This window comes from Grus americana, chromosome 19 (genome assembly GCF_028858705.1).
Source record: "Grus americana isolate bGruAme1 chromosome 19, bGruAme1.mat, whole genome shotgun sequence".
In the NCBI taxonomy this organism is placed as follows: Eukaryota; Metazoa; Chordata; class Aves; order Gruiformes; family Gruidae; genus Grus; species Grus americana.
In genome coordinates, this window is record NC_072870.1 from 3969229 (window position 1) to 3986652 (window position 17424).

General features: G+C 40.8%; 1 protein-coding gene across 1 annotated transcript in view; it reads right to left on the reverse strand.

The window, feature by feature from the left end:
* Positions 1-17424, reverse strand: part of LOC129215157 (transient receptor potential cation channel subfamily V member 1-like) — a 47488-nt gene that overhangs the window by 17632 nt on the left and 12432 nt on the right. The window contains exon 19 of the mRNA XM_054847827.1: positions 16842-16998. Within this exon, the coding sequence (XP_054703802.1) occupies positions 16842-16998 (157 nt within the window). The remainder of the gene's footprint in view (positions 1-16841; positions 16999-17424) is intronic.

Consider the following 17424-nt stretch of genomic DNA (forward strand, 5'->3'; position numbering starts at 1 on the left):
CCTGTAATGTGACAAATGTACACACAAACTTTCTACTCCTGTCGCAGTGTTGTCATTGTGCCTTACCACTAGAATTTCTTCATTATGGGAATGTCAAGATATAGAAAGCAGACAGTAAAGCTTTGAAAAGACATGACACCTGGTATGAGAGAGGAGACAGGCATATCAAATACATTGACATTTGAATGAAAATCTATTAACACATAAAGGGCAAATGCATAAGTATGGGAAATTTTCAATCCCAATTACAGAGAACAGAATTTACAAGGCCCAAAACCATGTAAGTGCAGCTAATTTCTTGTCACTAAATTGAATAGAAATCTTAAATATTGGAAAGTACTCCCGAATTTGAAAAGGTTGGCTTAAACAATAGGCATGAAAATAAATTTTTATTGTGTTTTTTATCATATTCACGCTAGTGCAACTCAGAAATATGCCTAACTTGGATGCACTTCCTAAGAATTCCTATCACAACTTTCACAGAAATAATTTATAAAGGGAAAATGTGATTTACTTAGTACACTTGCATACAAAGTACACTAGCTTTCACTGCAATAAGTGCACAAAAGAACTGAACTTGGATATTACATATTCAAGGTAGGAAAAGGGGTTTTGTCTATGCCTTTGAAAATGCAATTCATGTACTCTTCAGACACATGTTGTATCAGTGAATACGCTGATAAACATTTAATCTTAACACAGCTAAAACAAATGACTGTTGTCTTGCCTAATTCCCAAATAATTCAGCTATTTACTTCTGAGGAAGTACTTTAAGAACACACAGCAGTTTATGAGCAAAGACATTTCCTATCCAGAGGAAGAGGCATATGTGATACTTGACATAAATCAAATATAAGGGCACCAGAATAAAACGAAGATGGGCATTAAATAACTTCACAAAAGTGACTTTAAAGGAAGAGAATAATTGGAAACAGACTAATAGGTCAAAAAGCGTGTCAGGAAAAGGAGTTGCCAAGTTGAGAGGGACAGAGCTGGTAGGTGTGTGAAGCTGGAGGGGTCAGAGAGAGTGGTAGGAAGAGTTGGCAAAAATAAAGACCAAGGTTAAAGTCTCTAAAGCACACAACAGACACAGGGAACAGCCTCTCATTTGTGAGCAACTCTGGAGCTGCTCAGATATGGCAACATGTTTCTGCGTGGGGGAGCAAGTCAAAGCCCCAGAAATTTTAGCAATGACTTGAGAGCAGGCTACATCATTTAGGAGAGGTGAAAATAGGCAAAGATAGCATTGAAGTTGTATTGGATGATGGACTGCTGAACCATCAGTGATTTAAGGGAACAATTTGGGAAGGAAAAAGAGAAAAGATTCACTTTTGTATACATGGACTACAGCTTTCAAAAGCACAGAGGAGATTTGTCTGTAGCCTCAGCTACAAAGACTATTTTAAATGAGATCTCAGAGCCTGCACAAGTAAATAACTGCAGGCACAATGGTAGAACCACCTTGCTACAGTGCTGAGGTAGTGTCTGTTTCTCATTTTTAATCACGATTAATTGCACGCTTAGATGAAAACTAAGCTAGGACTTTTGACAATATGGCTTATGGAGCTCACTTCTTATTTTAACTATATCCATGCAAATATCATAGGAGTTAATGCAGCTTTTTTATGCTTATCAGCTTCTTTCCTTACTCTGTCTTGCTAGTTTAATGACCAACTGCTTTCATCATCATCTTCCTGTGCACTATAATTTTCTGTAATCTATGACATATAGAGAAAAACAGTGCAACAGTCTGAAGAATGTCAAATCACAAGTAGCGTAGCTTACGTAACCTGATATGGAGTGTCTTCTTTTGTTGTAACTATTTTCTACTCGCATTATCTAGTTAATTGTTACTTACAGGCCACCAGAGAAGTGGCTTATTTGAAGTGGGCAGTGAGACAAAAATACTGTGTTGATTTATAGTATTAAGTATTACTTTGAAGGGGATTTTGAGGACATTGCAGACTTAGTATCTCACCTCCAGTGCGCTGGGGATAAGAAAAGGGCATTTATCTGTAATGGTGAGTGGGACTCCACCACTCCTACAGTCGGTGGCTCTTTACACCCTATCACAGACTCACCTTATCTGAGAAGAAGAAAAATCATACATATCTATATCTCTATAGCTCAATAACACTATAAACAAAGTGGCTAAAGAAAGAATCCTACAAATCAAAAGAAACACTCAGCTGTGATACCATGGGTCAAAAGTCTTCTCTTATTCCTTAAGGGCAGAGGAGTGGAAGTGACTACCAATAGCTGTTTCATTCACAGGATCCTTTGAACATCCACAGCACAGACCACAACACTTTCCAGCACCTACGACCTAATTCTTACTAGCTCATAAAAAAAAAATCCCCTCCCTGAGGGGAAAGATGATAAAATATCATTTTGACTTTTGTGCATTATTCATACGGTATATGAATCCTATCAGCAGAAAGTTACACTTGATAGAGTTTCATCTTTCTGAAAGATTTTCAGACCTTTGAGGGGCACTTGTAGACATCAGGTGCTATCAAAAAGTCATTTTCTTCTTGGTAAGAAATTTGTTCTTTCCTATGAAGGTTTTTCCTAACAGAAATTTTAAAAGACTCTGAAAAGCAATGTTTTTCTCTGAGGAAAATACTTTAAAATTATTACTTGCCTATCTCTGAATTAAATAAAAAGAAGAAATTTTACTGAGTTGAAATGAAAACTGTTCTACTAGGCTAGGTATTTTACTTTTGACAGTCATTACACTAGCTGAAACTTTCAGTGGAAGATGAAAATATTACTTAAATGATAGCATTATATTGCGTGATAGTATAGTTTGGATCCCCTTAGCACAGAAATTAGGAAGCGTATCAGGCTGACAAATACAAATTAAATTAGGTCTATCTTTCTTCACTTCTGAATGCCCAAGGAGTCAGCGTGGCGTGGCTCAGGAGAAAGACAGATTTATAAACCAGAAAAACAGAAACAAGCACAACAGAAAAGCATTCTCCAGTTGAAATATAGGTTTAGCCTTTGTCTCTTGAAGATATCACTCTCTACAAAAGCATCACACCTACACCAAACACCCACAGAAGCTCCCAGAGAACTTACCCTGCTTATGAAACTTGCATTTTGGTATAGACAAGGCGCCTCAGAATTGTACGAATGAAGTTCAAGGTAGGTGCCTGCCACGGCGGCGACAACATCCAAAGAAGCTGATCTGCCAAACGAGTAAAACTATATTCAAGCTCAAAACTATCCTAAAAACGCAAAACCACCCTTCTTCAGTCATCCGGTTTGCTCAGCTGTTGGAAAGCACAGGTAAATACAGTGCTGGAGTACTGCAGCTGTACAGGGTTTGCTACATCTGAAATTAGGGAGCAGAGAGAAACTTGCTAGACAACAAACTCTTTACTTCATAGCTGCCAAAGTGGGATGACACACACACACACAATAATTATATACTGAAATATTACTAAAGCCGAGTCGCTCATGGATGACTTAATGGCAGCAGTAGAATATCTAAAATGATCACTGCTCTGCAGTTTACATACTGTTTTCAAAAGAAAATGGTTATGCACATGCATTTGGGTTGTAAATTACATCCCTTTATGTCATGCTTAGTTTATTATATATTATGGAACTATTCTGAAGGCACAAAGCAAAAACAAGAAAACGATCATGTTAAGTGCTCCAGAAAGCAAACTTTTTTGCTATTATTTTGAAAAAGTATAAATCGCCTTAAAATAATCTTATACTCTCACAGTGATAATGTCAGTGAAAACACGGTGGGCGTGTTTAGATCTTTCCCTATCTGTAATAGTTTTTGATGAATGTGTACCCTTAGGGTCTGTGAGAATACAAACAGGCATGTTTCACATAAACAGTACGTACTGGTGTTACTTCTTGCTGTGCCAACTACAGGGAATGGCATTTTTCAGCTTTGATAGTTTTGAGCTCTTGAGCAATGGTTAATGCAGACTTCTGTTTTGGGGAATGCTAGAAGAGTGACCGTAAGCTCTTCTGCTCTCCTTGCAGAGTCTTTCTATTATCACCAGAAATGGTACAATTAAAAATTGTATGTCTTTGCAGTGAGGCCTAAGAGATGTACTTACAGCTGCTGGTCTTTCCTTTACTTGATTAACAGACAGGAGTTTAAGGGGCACTATGCAGGCCAGCAAAACTGGAATCTTTCTCCAGCTGTAGACAAGGGAAGAAAGAGTCAAGTTTGGGTTTTTTTGGTAGGAGGTAGATTGAAAAATTGGAAATAAAACCATAAAATATCTTAGGATACTAAGACCTAGAACCAGGCATTTGAATCTGAAAAATATGACTTTAAAATATATCTACAAACTGCAAGTAAAAAACTCCTGTTCATCAAGTAGGTATCTTTAAAAGCAGGACTGCTGGGTGTTACATTTGCCTCAAATCAAGGCCAAATCTGCTGTATGAAATACCAGGAGCACGACACTGTTTCTGGTAATGAATCAGCTTCCCACAAATGGCGTGGTGAAACAAGCCATGTCCAGGCCAGTTTGATTTGGCATTAGGAGACCTTTGGTTACATGTGATGAGCACACATCCAGTTTCACCTGACACAAATTTATGATGATATATTCCAAATCCTGTACCAGGAAAGGTTGTCCACACCTTGTCAAATGACTGTGCCTAAGCTAATGTGCTACAATCTAGAGTCAGCTGCTTTGATAGTCTCTTACCTGCTGGTCTGACGACCTAGAATAAGGACTGAATACTGCCATTTAATCTTGCCTGGGAGAACATCAGCTTAGTTCTCAACACAAACTGTGAGAGACTGTTTAATTGAAGTCACTCTGAGGACAGAAATGTGAAAATAAGCAAAGTTAGATTAAATCTGGGTGAAGGTGCATTTAAGGACCTTTGCTTTAACTCTCGTATCAACCACAGTAAAAGACCGCTTGAGAAAGTCTTTTGCTAAGGAAAGAAAATAAGTTTGGCAGCAACCAATACTTTGAACTCAGAAAGTGGCTATATCTGAAAACACCCAGATCTGTGTGGTTTAGCAGAATATAGCAGTGTGGTCTATTTATAATGTAGTGGCAGGTATCCAAAAAGAAAAACCGGGACAAGCTACAGCAAGAGAGTCAGAGCTCTGTTTCGAACCTGCCTCTGAAAAGGTGTGGAAGATTGCACAAGCTGTAGCAGTTCACATGCATGAGAATTACACTTCATCCTGCCTGTTCTGTGTTAACAGCTTCTTGTTCCATTAAGAGGACAGCCTTCACTTGCTAAACCTAAGTGTGGCCTTTTCTGTGCAATTGCCAGATTTAGGAAACATAAGCCCAGACTGTTTCTGGCTAATCTTCCTGAAAACAGTTAAGAACATCACGTGTGACACATAGGTGTTGTGGGCCTGAACTGAGCTATTTTTAAGGGCAGGCTTAAGAGCCAGGAAATAAGAGGCAGAACTACAGTAAGTCACATCTGTGCAAACAGTTTCTGATAGTTTTAATCATTAACCTGCTTAACCTTTATGTTCCCAGACCTGCTCCACCCTGAGATTTCTGACAAGGCTAGCATTTTCCAGAAGTCACAGAGGGCTTTGCAATAGGCTGTATCATGACTGTGCAGACCATTTTATAGGGTTTTATGACAGTTACCAGCTGCTTCAGTTACTAACAGAGATGCCGTAAAGGTCAGGAACATTAATAACTAAGCATGCATCTCCTATGAAAAATTACTTGAAAACATTTGTTTTGCATAGTCTGCACAGTACAAATAAGCAGAAGTCCTATTTGGCATTCATTATTTTGTTTTTCTAGCAAGTGCTAGACTCACTAGAAACTAAAATGAACAAGATGAAGGAAACCCCAGATGGAAGAGATTGAGCACTTGGAGATCTGACATCTGACATCAATGAGTCAGAGCTGCATTTTCTGTTCTGCTGACACATGACACAATTCCAGTCAAACTTGCATTAGAAGTTATTCAGATTTTATATTTAATTCTGGGATTTTCAGTACCCCAACAGGGAGTCACTAAGAGGAAATGCTACCATCTAAAAAACATTTTTAACATTAACAGGTAACAGCAAGGATAATTGTAAATTACTTATTCTCAGTGTTCCATTCCCCAAGCTCCTTAAAAATAATACACAGCTTTAATACTTAAGCACTGTACATGCCAACTACCAGTAGCAGTCCAGTTCCTCTGAGCATAGCGTTTGATTCACAAGAGTCTTTCATGATTTTTTCACTGTGGAAAAAGTGCATTTAAATTCTCTTTGTTTTTGTGGAAAAGGATTCAGAGTTGTTGATCTGTTGTGGCGCGGATCCACAAGATATCCCACAGATTTTAAAAGAATGTGCATGCATTTAATGCTAGTGTTATGGTTTATGTTGAAGAACCACATGAAGATGTACTTCCATAAGGGATAAGAGTGATAAGATGTTATCATTTTCCCATAGTTTTTCCAGCTAACTTTTAGCCAGATAGAGACAAGGAAGGAAGCAGGAGAGAATAGGGAAGTCACAACAGTATGGTCACAGTGCTACCCCAACTAGAACTCAGAAAGGGTGCTTTGCTGCTGATATTGTGTTTTAAGACTGTAAATGCTGCAGCCATTCCACAGGGAGTGATGCTGTAGCAAGGCAAAGCTCTCCTGTTCTTACTGGCTTGCTTACCAATAGCGAACTCCTGATTTTAGGAGTCAGATTTTCACTCAGTACACATCCAGTCACCAAGTATTGAGAGGTTTTGTCTTAGTGATTTCAGTCAGCTATGATAAGCAATCATCTTCCTTGCAACAGATCTTTTTTTATGTCACCAGGAAATATTGTATTAGAAAAAAAGATACATGTCATCCCATCTTAAATCATCAGAATGACCTTCATCCTTAGCACTGGCCTTCACAGGGCATTTTACACAAACTTCATAAGGGAAAAATAATGCAACAACTATTGCTTAGTATGATCAGTGTTACCATCTCCCATTCTTCCCTGAAAAAAAAAGGAAGTCTAATCATACAGAACTATATCTGAATTCAAAGAGATACACATTGCTTCTTAAAGGTTGCTTCTCTGTTTTCAAAATACATCAATATAAGTATCATCCCAAGTGGAAAGAATCTTCCTTTAATATGCATGCCAGAATTTCCCCATTTTAGAGATATGAGTATATTTAGCCACTCCTGCAAATGATTTAGGCCTTTTTAATAACTGTACTTGAGTTTTCACCAAGTTGTTTCCGTGTTTTACAGATTATGTTGAAACAATTTCCCTCTTTTTCTTTAGCTAGTCTTACTCTGGGGCGGGGGGGTGGGAAATAAGGGACTTTGAAGATCTGCAAAAGTCTGTACTGAGTTTGTTTTTACCATGCTAACACTTTTGGACATGCATGCTGTGCTATATCCCATGTAACTAGTACCAAACATTTTCAGATTCAGAGACTGCAGCTTGCAGAATTAAAATAGCATACTCCTGACTGCTCTTTAAGTATATAGCTTCAATAACATTATCTCTGATATAATGCTCTCCTCATTCCTCCACTCAGAGTTAAACTTGTTCTAGGATCATACCTGTGTGCTGCTGCACACACATATGAAGAGCCTTTCCACCACTCCAGACATCTGAATAGCACTTGCAAATATTTAAATATTATGCTCGTAACTGTGAGATAAGAGATTTTTATGCTGCTGAGCCGCAGAGAAATGAATTACTCTGTAAGCATTTGACTATTGCCTAACAGGAGACAGCCTGGTAGGAAATCATTCCAGGAAAATCTTGGGATATCACTTACCAGTTGGTACAGTCCAGACTGCAGGGACAAGTCAGCCTCTTTAGCAATATTGTTATGCACATTTGCATAACATACAAGCTTGGAGATTTTATTCCCCAGATTCTTGCCCTAAAAGAACAGTCCCATTCACAAAAGGACAGAGTTACTGTAGCCTCCATCACAAGTATAATCCCTGCAACTATATCACTATCCAACTTACTCTTTCGCTCAAGACAGACAAAAAAAAAAAAAAAAAAAAAGGAAGATGAGCCTGGTGCACTGAAGGACCAGCATTATTGTTGGGACTGTCTAAATTATCCCATAGCCAGGCACCCTAATTATTTCCTATTCCCTCAAACTACATTTCTTGACCCAATTCAAGCAGCTTTCTCCAGGTGCAGTGCTGATGCCCTGAGACTCCTGCCTATCACAACAAGTAGCACTGCTCATGACACTCCTCTGCTGCTGTCTTCCTTTCTATAGCTAAGGTTGGAAACATGAACATTTATATTCTGCACTTGAGTAGCACCTAGCATAGCAGTGCCCTGCTGAACTAGAACTGAGCTAGAGCTCACAGAGGCTACTGTAATATATACACAAAGAGAACAAAAAACCAGAGACAATTCTGTGTCTCAGCTTCTACCCACTCCTCCCCTTGCCAAAGAAACAAAACTGTCTCCCTTCCTCCCTTATTATACTCTTCCTCCACCTGATAGTGTGCTCACTTCCACTTGAATCTCTCCAATTCCTGCACCTGTGGCCATTTTCTATGCAGGGGTGAGCTCAGTCATGAATGCGTTGAAATCACTGTAGTAAAAATCTACTTCATCTAAGTGGCATCAGCATTTGACTTCAGATCATAGTTATCCCTTCTTGGCAAAGTTACAGGGGACTACATAAGCACAAGATAAAAATAAGTGATGGGAAGAATGACTCTGCCACTCTTTTCCTGTATCTGTGCTACTCTTAGTGTTCCCTACCGCTCTCAAGGCAAAAAGTAACAGTGCAAACCTACAAAGGCCTTTGCCGGTCATCGCTCCATCGATGTGCGAGGTGTTGGGCACTACTTCTCGTCCCTGTCCTGTGTGCACATGTTGACTGCTGGTGCTGTAAGTCACAGGCCATGCACAGTCAGTGGGGAGGCTCACATGGGTATGCAGCCTTTTGAGGCTTCTATCTGAGGAAAAAATAAAACCAGTTTTAAGACCATGAGATAGTCACTTTTTACTTCTATTGGTTCTCACTTCACAGTCACCCAGGTGGGTGCTGTGTGTTCTGCGTGAAACGGCATGTAACATTTCATTGAGGTCTTTCAAAGCACAAACTTCGCTTGGCTGTTCTGAGCCTCACAGTCCCAACTAGGTCAGGGTTATTCTCCAGCTATTTCAGCGTGAGTTTGTACCCTCGGTAAATCTTCAGTTGTGGTGCATGGTTTCAGGTAACGCTTAGCAGCGCAGGGGAGTTAAGCAATATGAAAATGTCTCAAGGAATACACCGTGAAGAAAGCGTGCCCCACCTATATGCTACATATTTTGCTCAAGTCTGTACTTCCACTATTTGACTCAAGTAGTCTTTGGAGGGTGATCACCAAAACTGGGGAGGAACCTTACTGTTATAATAGTTTCAGATTGAACTAATAGTTTAGTCATTTAATTTTAAGTGCATCAAATGTCTCATTTTAAAAGGAAAAAAAATCATTCTCGTCCTTCTAAATCTGAGGAATTGTTCTTTTTCCTTCTCCCTCCAAGCTAGGGAGGTTAGACCTGTAAAAAATATGAGGGTAACAAAAAGTCACCCACTATGACATCTTATACTGAGAGCTACACTTTGCATCAACCATAGCAACATATGAGATGATAACTAACTAACAAAATAAAGTCCTTGCAGGCCCTTTCCACTTTTTGTCAAGCTCTTTCTGGGAAATAAGCGAAGCAGAATTGAAGGTGAACATCTACCAGTTGAAATAAACCCTCAGATACTTTGGTTCCCCAAAATAAGAGAGCTAAAACCTGCAGGTCCCACGTTGCTGCAGTCAGGATGGCACTGGATATATTTGCTTATGTGGGCTGAAGTTTGAATCTTCCAGTGTTTCCAAAAGCAGTTCTTTGGGCAGACACACGTTGTATGTTTCCCATAGAAAGATCGTCTTTTCAGGATACATTTTCCCTGTCTCAATTTCAACTCATTATTCTGATTAACCCTCCTTTTATTATGCAAATCATCTTCTCTCTTTGTCAATGCTTCAATTTTCTGTTATTCAGTGCTTAGCTAAGATATAGCTAACTGTTTCCATTTGTCCTTGCAAATCAGTCTCTTGAGAACTCTCCACCTACTTCCAGCCTTAAACTCCACTTTTCTGTATCTTTCTGGTAATGAGGGACATCGTCTTCCTTGTGTCTTCCTCTAAGCTAATTAAACACGCTTGGCTCTCCCCCTCTGACTAACATGGAACTGAGGACACGATCCCTTTTCTCCAGGTGGTTCATTGTCTTCATTCCCCTTTGGAATAAGAGGAGCTGTCTGGGCTAAACCTACTATGTCAGCATGGAAACAAATGACTTTGACTTAGTGACATGGCTTAAAACTGCTCTTACTGGCCAAGTGAGTAGGACACTTCCTTCCAGTTCCTGTAACTGGGAGTTGTTCTCGCTGGCTGTGGAATAGCCAGCTGACGTGGCAATTCCAGGTGACATGAGTTTTCATACCAACATTCAAGTGACTAAAATGTTGATTTTAAAGCCTGATTATAACAATGACCAAGAAATACTCTTCTGGATGATGATGAAGTCTGAAAACCTCGGTGATTCTGTAAATGTTCACGTCTCCTCACGTCCACTCATTGCCTGCATACTGAAACAGGAAGTGTTACTAATAGTGATGTAGCTCTGCCACAGTATCACAAACACACCAGAAAGAGGTAAGTCCAGTGAGGTCATTTGCTTGGTTTCCCCTCCTTCCCAGAGAAACAGGGTACTCTCCACCATGAATTTTGGAGTGCTTTGTACAGTTTAACATCTGATGTAGGAGAAATTAGGTCCATATTTTCTCTGTGGAAACTATTCCAGAGTCAGAAGTAATCCCAGTCTGTGTGCTGTGGGTGATGGAAAGCACTTCAGAGCCCTCTAACCACATCAAGAAAGACCCAGGATGTCTATGCCACATCTGGCAGCATCGATTAAGACCTCTTCCTCCCAGGCCCTAGTAAATCCATTCTTGTTGCCTAATAGAGCAAGAGACTTGTACGAAGTATCCTTCCTTGCAAGAGGATTCTCTCTAATGCACCAAAACATGCAAGCTGGTTTTAAATATCCAAGACACTGGCTGACAGTGAGTTGCTCTGAACATCAGCTTGTCTGGGATTTTTAATGTACGTGGAGTTTTTTGAGTTTGGAAGGTTTACCATGATAGTTTATTCAAAAACACTGTACAGAATTCCTATTGACGGGGTTCCGAAAACTTCAAGCATCAGAACCTGAGTCCACTAGCTTTATCCCTTAAGGCTATGGGGTTGGCAGGTTCCCCTGTGGTTTGTAGCAGAGCAGCACTTGCTGGGCACACGCCTTGTGGATTTTTGAGTACTGAGGACTCCAGCAAAGATGCATGACTGAATAACGTGCTAGTGTGATACAGATGCCACAGAAGAGTGACAGGATTAGCTGTCATTTGGCAAAGACAAATATGATTCGATATATTCAATAATGATCAGAGGCAGCAAAGCAAGACAGTGGTGTCGGAGAGGGGCTTTCCTGGGCAAGTCAGTTATGGGGTACCCCAGAGGTACCAGGCAGCATCCCTGCACATGGCGTGGGGGCCCTCTTGTGGGCCCCGGTGTCTCCCGTGGACCCCACTAAAAACTATCAATGTGCTGCGTGACAGGGGATTAACATTACTGTTTAATTAGGACAAGGGCTATTCAGACTCCAATGCCAGCTGTTGCAGAGGGCACAATGAGCACACACGAACAACAGGCTGTGCGGCTCTGAGTTTTTCAGGTAGGATGCATGTTTTTCTCAACTAATTCAGAAATTATTGGAGCTTGAAAGACACAACAGTTCCATTTACATGGCTGACTACACAAGTTCTATCTCAGGTATGGCAATGCTGTATAATACTGAGATTGCATTTTTGCTTTTCCAGTTGTTCATCAGCCAATTTTCAACTCCCAGTGAGGTGTAGCCCAACTCATCTTCATCCAGCTCATCTCTTCTTGCTATCTCCCATCCCACACACATTTGCAGTCATTGCTAATTACAGTTGTCACCCACATACAGGAGGTGAGTGCATCACCACCTTTCATTTCTTTTGCTTTTGAGCCAGTGAGGTTACTGGGAGCTGATGGATATATACAGTTGCAGAACCTGATCATCACATATTAAGCACTTAGTGTGGACACAAATTCATGTGACTAATAACTGTGAGAGGACAGATTTTTACCACCTGCAAGCCTCAAGGAATAGCATTGGAACCATGTGCTGTTTCTAACCACGTTCAGTGTGAAATAAGTATGCAAACTTCCAACTAAAAAACTCCCCCGGTGCTCAGGACATGGATTCTGCAAGACCATGCAAAGTACGTCTGCTAAAGTCAGCAGAACCTCCCCAAAACAACCCAAGTAAAGGTAATTTATTGCAAAGCCATGCTCCTCCTCAGCCAGTGGCGGTGTCTAGCAGCAGGAATAGAAAGGTGCTGGTCCAAGCAAGGCTATTCTTAAAGCAGAAATACTTCCTGACAAGCCACCTCTCTCCCCTGGGGCTTAGTTGCAGCCCTCCACTGTGAGAGTGAGACAAGTATGTCCCCTATAGGCATGCCACCCAGTCTGCCTAAACAGAGACACACCGCAATTTCCAAAAGCAACTCTATGCACCTAGGTGGAATGAAGATGAAGGAAGTTAACTGTGGCAAAGCAAGCCCTGGCCAGCTGAGTCCAAATAAATGTGTGCGACACCGGGTTGGAGTCACTGCCAAGCTATACCTCCTCAGCTGTGGGAAATAAATTTCTGCCCACTGCAGTAACTGAGTGATGATATAGCTGGAAATTCTGAGAGGTTAGTAGTAACTGACTCTAGAAAAGTGGGATAATTTTGTTTGCTTCCCAGAGAAGACGAAGGGATTTAAAAAATGCAACCAAAAAACCCACCAGCACCACCCTATTCCACAAATATAGGGCATTTACATTTTTAACCACAACATTATACTGACGTATGCTTTCACTCTGAATTCTAGTATTTCAGTTTTTTATTAAGAAGTCCCCTGCAGTCTTTGTAACCTTGTTGGAGCAGAAAGCAACAGGAAGACAGAGATCTATATTCTGTTCAGGTTACCCAGGGCAGCTGATCAACCTTTCTGGATAGGCACTTCATGTAAATCAAGGTGGAATTTAAGCGATGGGTTAGGACTCTACCCAGGCTGATAATTATAAGAAATAGATCCCTCACAGGGAATAAAGAAATTTCATAAATGCTTTCCAGCTATATCATCACCCTGGTGTGCTTTCAAACATAAATTTGTCCTGGCACACAAAGGCATGGAGACAATCAACTCTGTTTCTCTGGTCAGCCCCTTTCTACATTTATTCTTAACAGTTTTAATAAAAAATTACTTTGCTGTTCTGCCTGTCTTGTTTTCCATGTGAATTGTCTCTTGCCATGTTCGGCATGGAGCATATTGAAGTCTTGAGTGAAACCTATAGAGACTGCTACCAAGCATTTAGAGATACACCTTTGTAATGGTATGAAATGGAACATGCCTACTTTAAACTTCTTTTGTGGTTTCCCTGTCCACCAGAGACAAAGGTTGTTAGGTTTAAATTCCAATTTTTTCCAAGCAATTCTTTCAAATCCTTTGGCTGGTTATAACCTTTCTCTGGTTATACCCTACAAACTCTATGAAAATAAAACTACATTTGTCCTGAATTATGTTAACAAAAGAAACAAGAATTATTAGTCCTCTAGATGGTGCTACTATTTCAAATAAAGTAACTGGATGCTTGAAGATTTTGTTGAAATATATTGCTGTAGTACCCTATGAGATAGGAGCACTGTGAGAAATCCTGACCCCAGTAAAAGAACTGACGTCAAACAATCCAAAACTTCATCTAACAGTGTTAGCAGTGAAGGGCAGTCTCTATGTATATATACTAATTGCTTCTCTTTAAGAATAGTGAATGTTTCAGTATCTTACTAAATGCAGAAAAATTATAGGATGTATTGATGAAAATTATCTTTCAAAGGCTGGCTCAATTTTCTATGTCTTTAATTTCCAATTTTCCCAATAATTTGCAACTGACCCCTCCAGCGTACCACTTTTCAACTTCAATGACTCATACGAATGTTCTCTGACCACAGCCTCTGGATGCGTCACAGGCCAAGCATGACGAGCTTTCCCTGGCAAAGGCTGCGCACTCTGGCCCAATTTCACAGGAGCGCTTTTGCACAACCGTACTTCAAACGCAACCACAGAAACAGTGCACATGCTCAAACTGAAACCCATGGTTAAATACCTTGTTGTCTTAAGGATACTTGTATATGCATGCTGTACTTGGGCATTAAAGGCTGTTAAGTCTAAGTGCTTTAGAGATACATAACAAGGAAAGAAGGTAAAACAATGTACCTTTTCTTGCCCAACACATCTGCACAGGTCCAGCACTGAAATATTGGGCCAGCTGTCTATAAGACAAATTTTCTTATCCTCAATTCCTTTCTGTCCAGCCACTTTTCAAGAGGATGCCAAAGTTCCTCCTATTCTTTCCTCTCTTGCCAGGAGAGAAAGACTACTATCTGTAGTTTTGGAACATCTGCCTATTTTCCCTCTCAGATATTTTTCCTGATCCTCTTTGTAAATCCAGCCAGATGGATTTGCAGCACCAGATTTCTTTCTTCCTGTTGTTGCTGTCAAAGTCAAGAAAAAAAAACCTGATTTCAAGATTATTATTATACATTATTATACATCTGACTTTTAAAACATATATTGTCTATAAGCACTATCTCTTACTTTGTGCAAAGTTCATCTGTTATCTAAATAAATGTCAAATTTGGGATCTTGTTAAGCCTTTAGCCTCAGTAACAATAACTGTGAATTCTGGAGTTTACTCAGACAGTGTAAGAGAAGCATGTATTTCATTGATTTGGACTATTCAACCTTTAAAATTTCACAGACTATATTTGTTCTTGTGTTATGAGAAAAGAATAACAACATCTCTAGATCATTCATTATTTTTGCATTCTTTCACTGTATCCCCATTTATTTATCTGCTTTCCAAGAAACTTTCCTCACAGGAACATATCTCTGGGCTCTTGGAGATTTTTACTGCTCTTCTGAGTCCTTCTCCAGTTTCATAGTAGTTTGGTGGGTTAGTTTTTCAGGCTGCCAAGCCACAAAGTTGGGGTCTGTAGCTGCTCACAAAAATACTTTTTAAAAGAAAGAGAATCTAGAAGCAGACAGAAGGTATGAAATCCACTATGTTCAGGGTGTTGAGTGATAATGGTTTTTCTATAGGCACTTTTGGTTTTTTCATATTATCAACAGAATATCCACCATCACTGGCCACCTGCAAAACTTAGCGAAGCTCCTGTTAGCTAATGTGTTGGGTTTGCGTGGCAAGGTTTTGGTAGCGGGGGGGGTGACTACGGGGTGGCTTCTGTGAGAAGCTGCTAGAAGCTCCCCCTGTGTCTGATAGAGCCAATGCCAGCCGGCTCTAAGACGGGCCCGCTGCTGGCCAAGGCCAAGCCAATCAGCGCCTCTGTGATAACATATTTAAGAAGAAGAAAAAACACTTAGAGAGAGAGAGCTTTTGCAGCTGGAGAGAGGAGTGAGAAGATGTAAGAAACTCTGCAGACACCAAGGCCAGTGCAGAAGGAGGGGCAGGAGGTGCTCCAGGTGCCGGAGCAGAGATCCCCCTGCAGCCCGTGGTGAAGGCCATGGTGAAGCAGGCTGTCCCCCTGCAGCCCATGGAGGAAGGATGAGGGGGTGTAGCGATTCCACCTGCAGCCCGTGGGGGACCCCACGCCAGAGCAGGTGGAGGCACCCGAAGGAGGCTGTGGCCCGTGGGAAGCCCACGCTGGAGCAAGTTCCTGGCCGGACCGGTGGACCCGTGGAGAGGGGAGCCCATGCCAGGGCAGGTTTGCTGGCAGGACTTGGGACCCCACGCTGGAGCAGTTTGCTCCTGAAGGACCGTCTCCCATGAGAGGGACTCCATGCTGGAGCAGGGGAACGATGAGAGGAGTCCTCCCCCTGAGGATGAAGTGGCAGAAACAACGTGAGATGAACTGACCATAACCCCCACTCCCTGTCCCCCTGTGCCGCTGAGGGGGGGAAGGTTGAAGCCGGGAGTGAAGTTGAGCCCGGGAAGATGGAAGGGGTCGGGGGAGGTGTTTTAAGAGTTGATTTTATTTTTCTCATTCCTCTACTCTGGTTTGCCTAGTAATAAATTAGATGAATTCCCTCTCTAAGTTCGGTCTGTTTTGCTCGTGACAACAATTAGTGAGTGATCTCTCCCTGTCCTTATCTCAACCCACAAGCGTTTCGTTATGCCTTTTCTCCCCTGTTTAGTGAATGAGGGGAGTGAGAGAGCGGCTCTGGTGGGCACCTGGCCTCCAGCCAGGGTCAACCCACCACAGCTAACAATGCCAGTGTCAGCTCAGATCTCAGAAATGCACAAGAGCACTTTCAAAGAGTAAAAGAAATGGATGAAGACTGGAAAAAAAATCTGCACTAAAAAAGGGCTAGCTACTTTACAGACAGCTCTGAAGTGTAGGAAATTCTCAATGTATTTACTTATAAAACAAAACAAAAAAACAACTATGGGAACTGTTTCTAACACTTCATGAGACAGCCTAGATGCAAATATCTAGCCAAGTGAACATAAACCAAGTAGTATAGACAGTTTCTTGCAGATTTGTATTAAAAATAACCATGAAGACACAAGCTTAAACAACAAGTAGTTTATTTAGCATACTTAATGAATCCTTGCACACAGTAATTTCCTAAATCCTCTGACCTTTTTCCAAAAATCCCTGTTCCTATGAATGAAGTGCTCTAATTGCCCTGCTTGTGAGGACCAACATGGGCAACTAGAATTAACCTTCTTCTTAAAAATAAAATAAGATTAGACTGACTTTGGAAGAGACTCCTTCAACGTCTCAGAATCTTCTGGCTCATAATAAGGTTCCAAAATAGGTTTCAATTTGACTTCTTCTGGTAGTTTTTGAGTCTCTTCTCTCCTGCTTCCATCTCTTAAAAGCGGAACCAATGTTTTCCAGTTTTTCCCTGAAACTAAAAAGGAAAGGAACGGTTAATTTTTTCCCCTCCACAGAACCAGAAGAAAATATACAAGTGGTTTAAATAGGAAGCTGATGAAAGAAGAAAGAAGCAGGAAGAAAGGGCTTTGTGGTTTTCTTCCCCATACTGTTCCATGAGTTTTCCATATTTCAGCTGGCAAGTACAGCAGAGACTAATCATACAGTTAAATACTTCTGCGCTGGATGCTGAGATCCCAAACTATAGGGTTTGGGGCCTCCAAAGTAACTTCTTGACTATCTGGCTGCCATCGTACACTGTTTTGTAAAATCTACAATCAGAATGATGAATCTATGGGGCTTCTATTCCAGAGAGTAAAACTGCTATGTGGATAACGAGCCCACTTAATCCTTTACATTTTGTCCTGACTGAAAATGCCATTAACTTAGCTACAGCCATTAT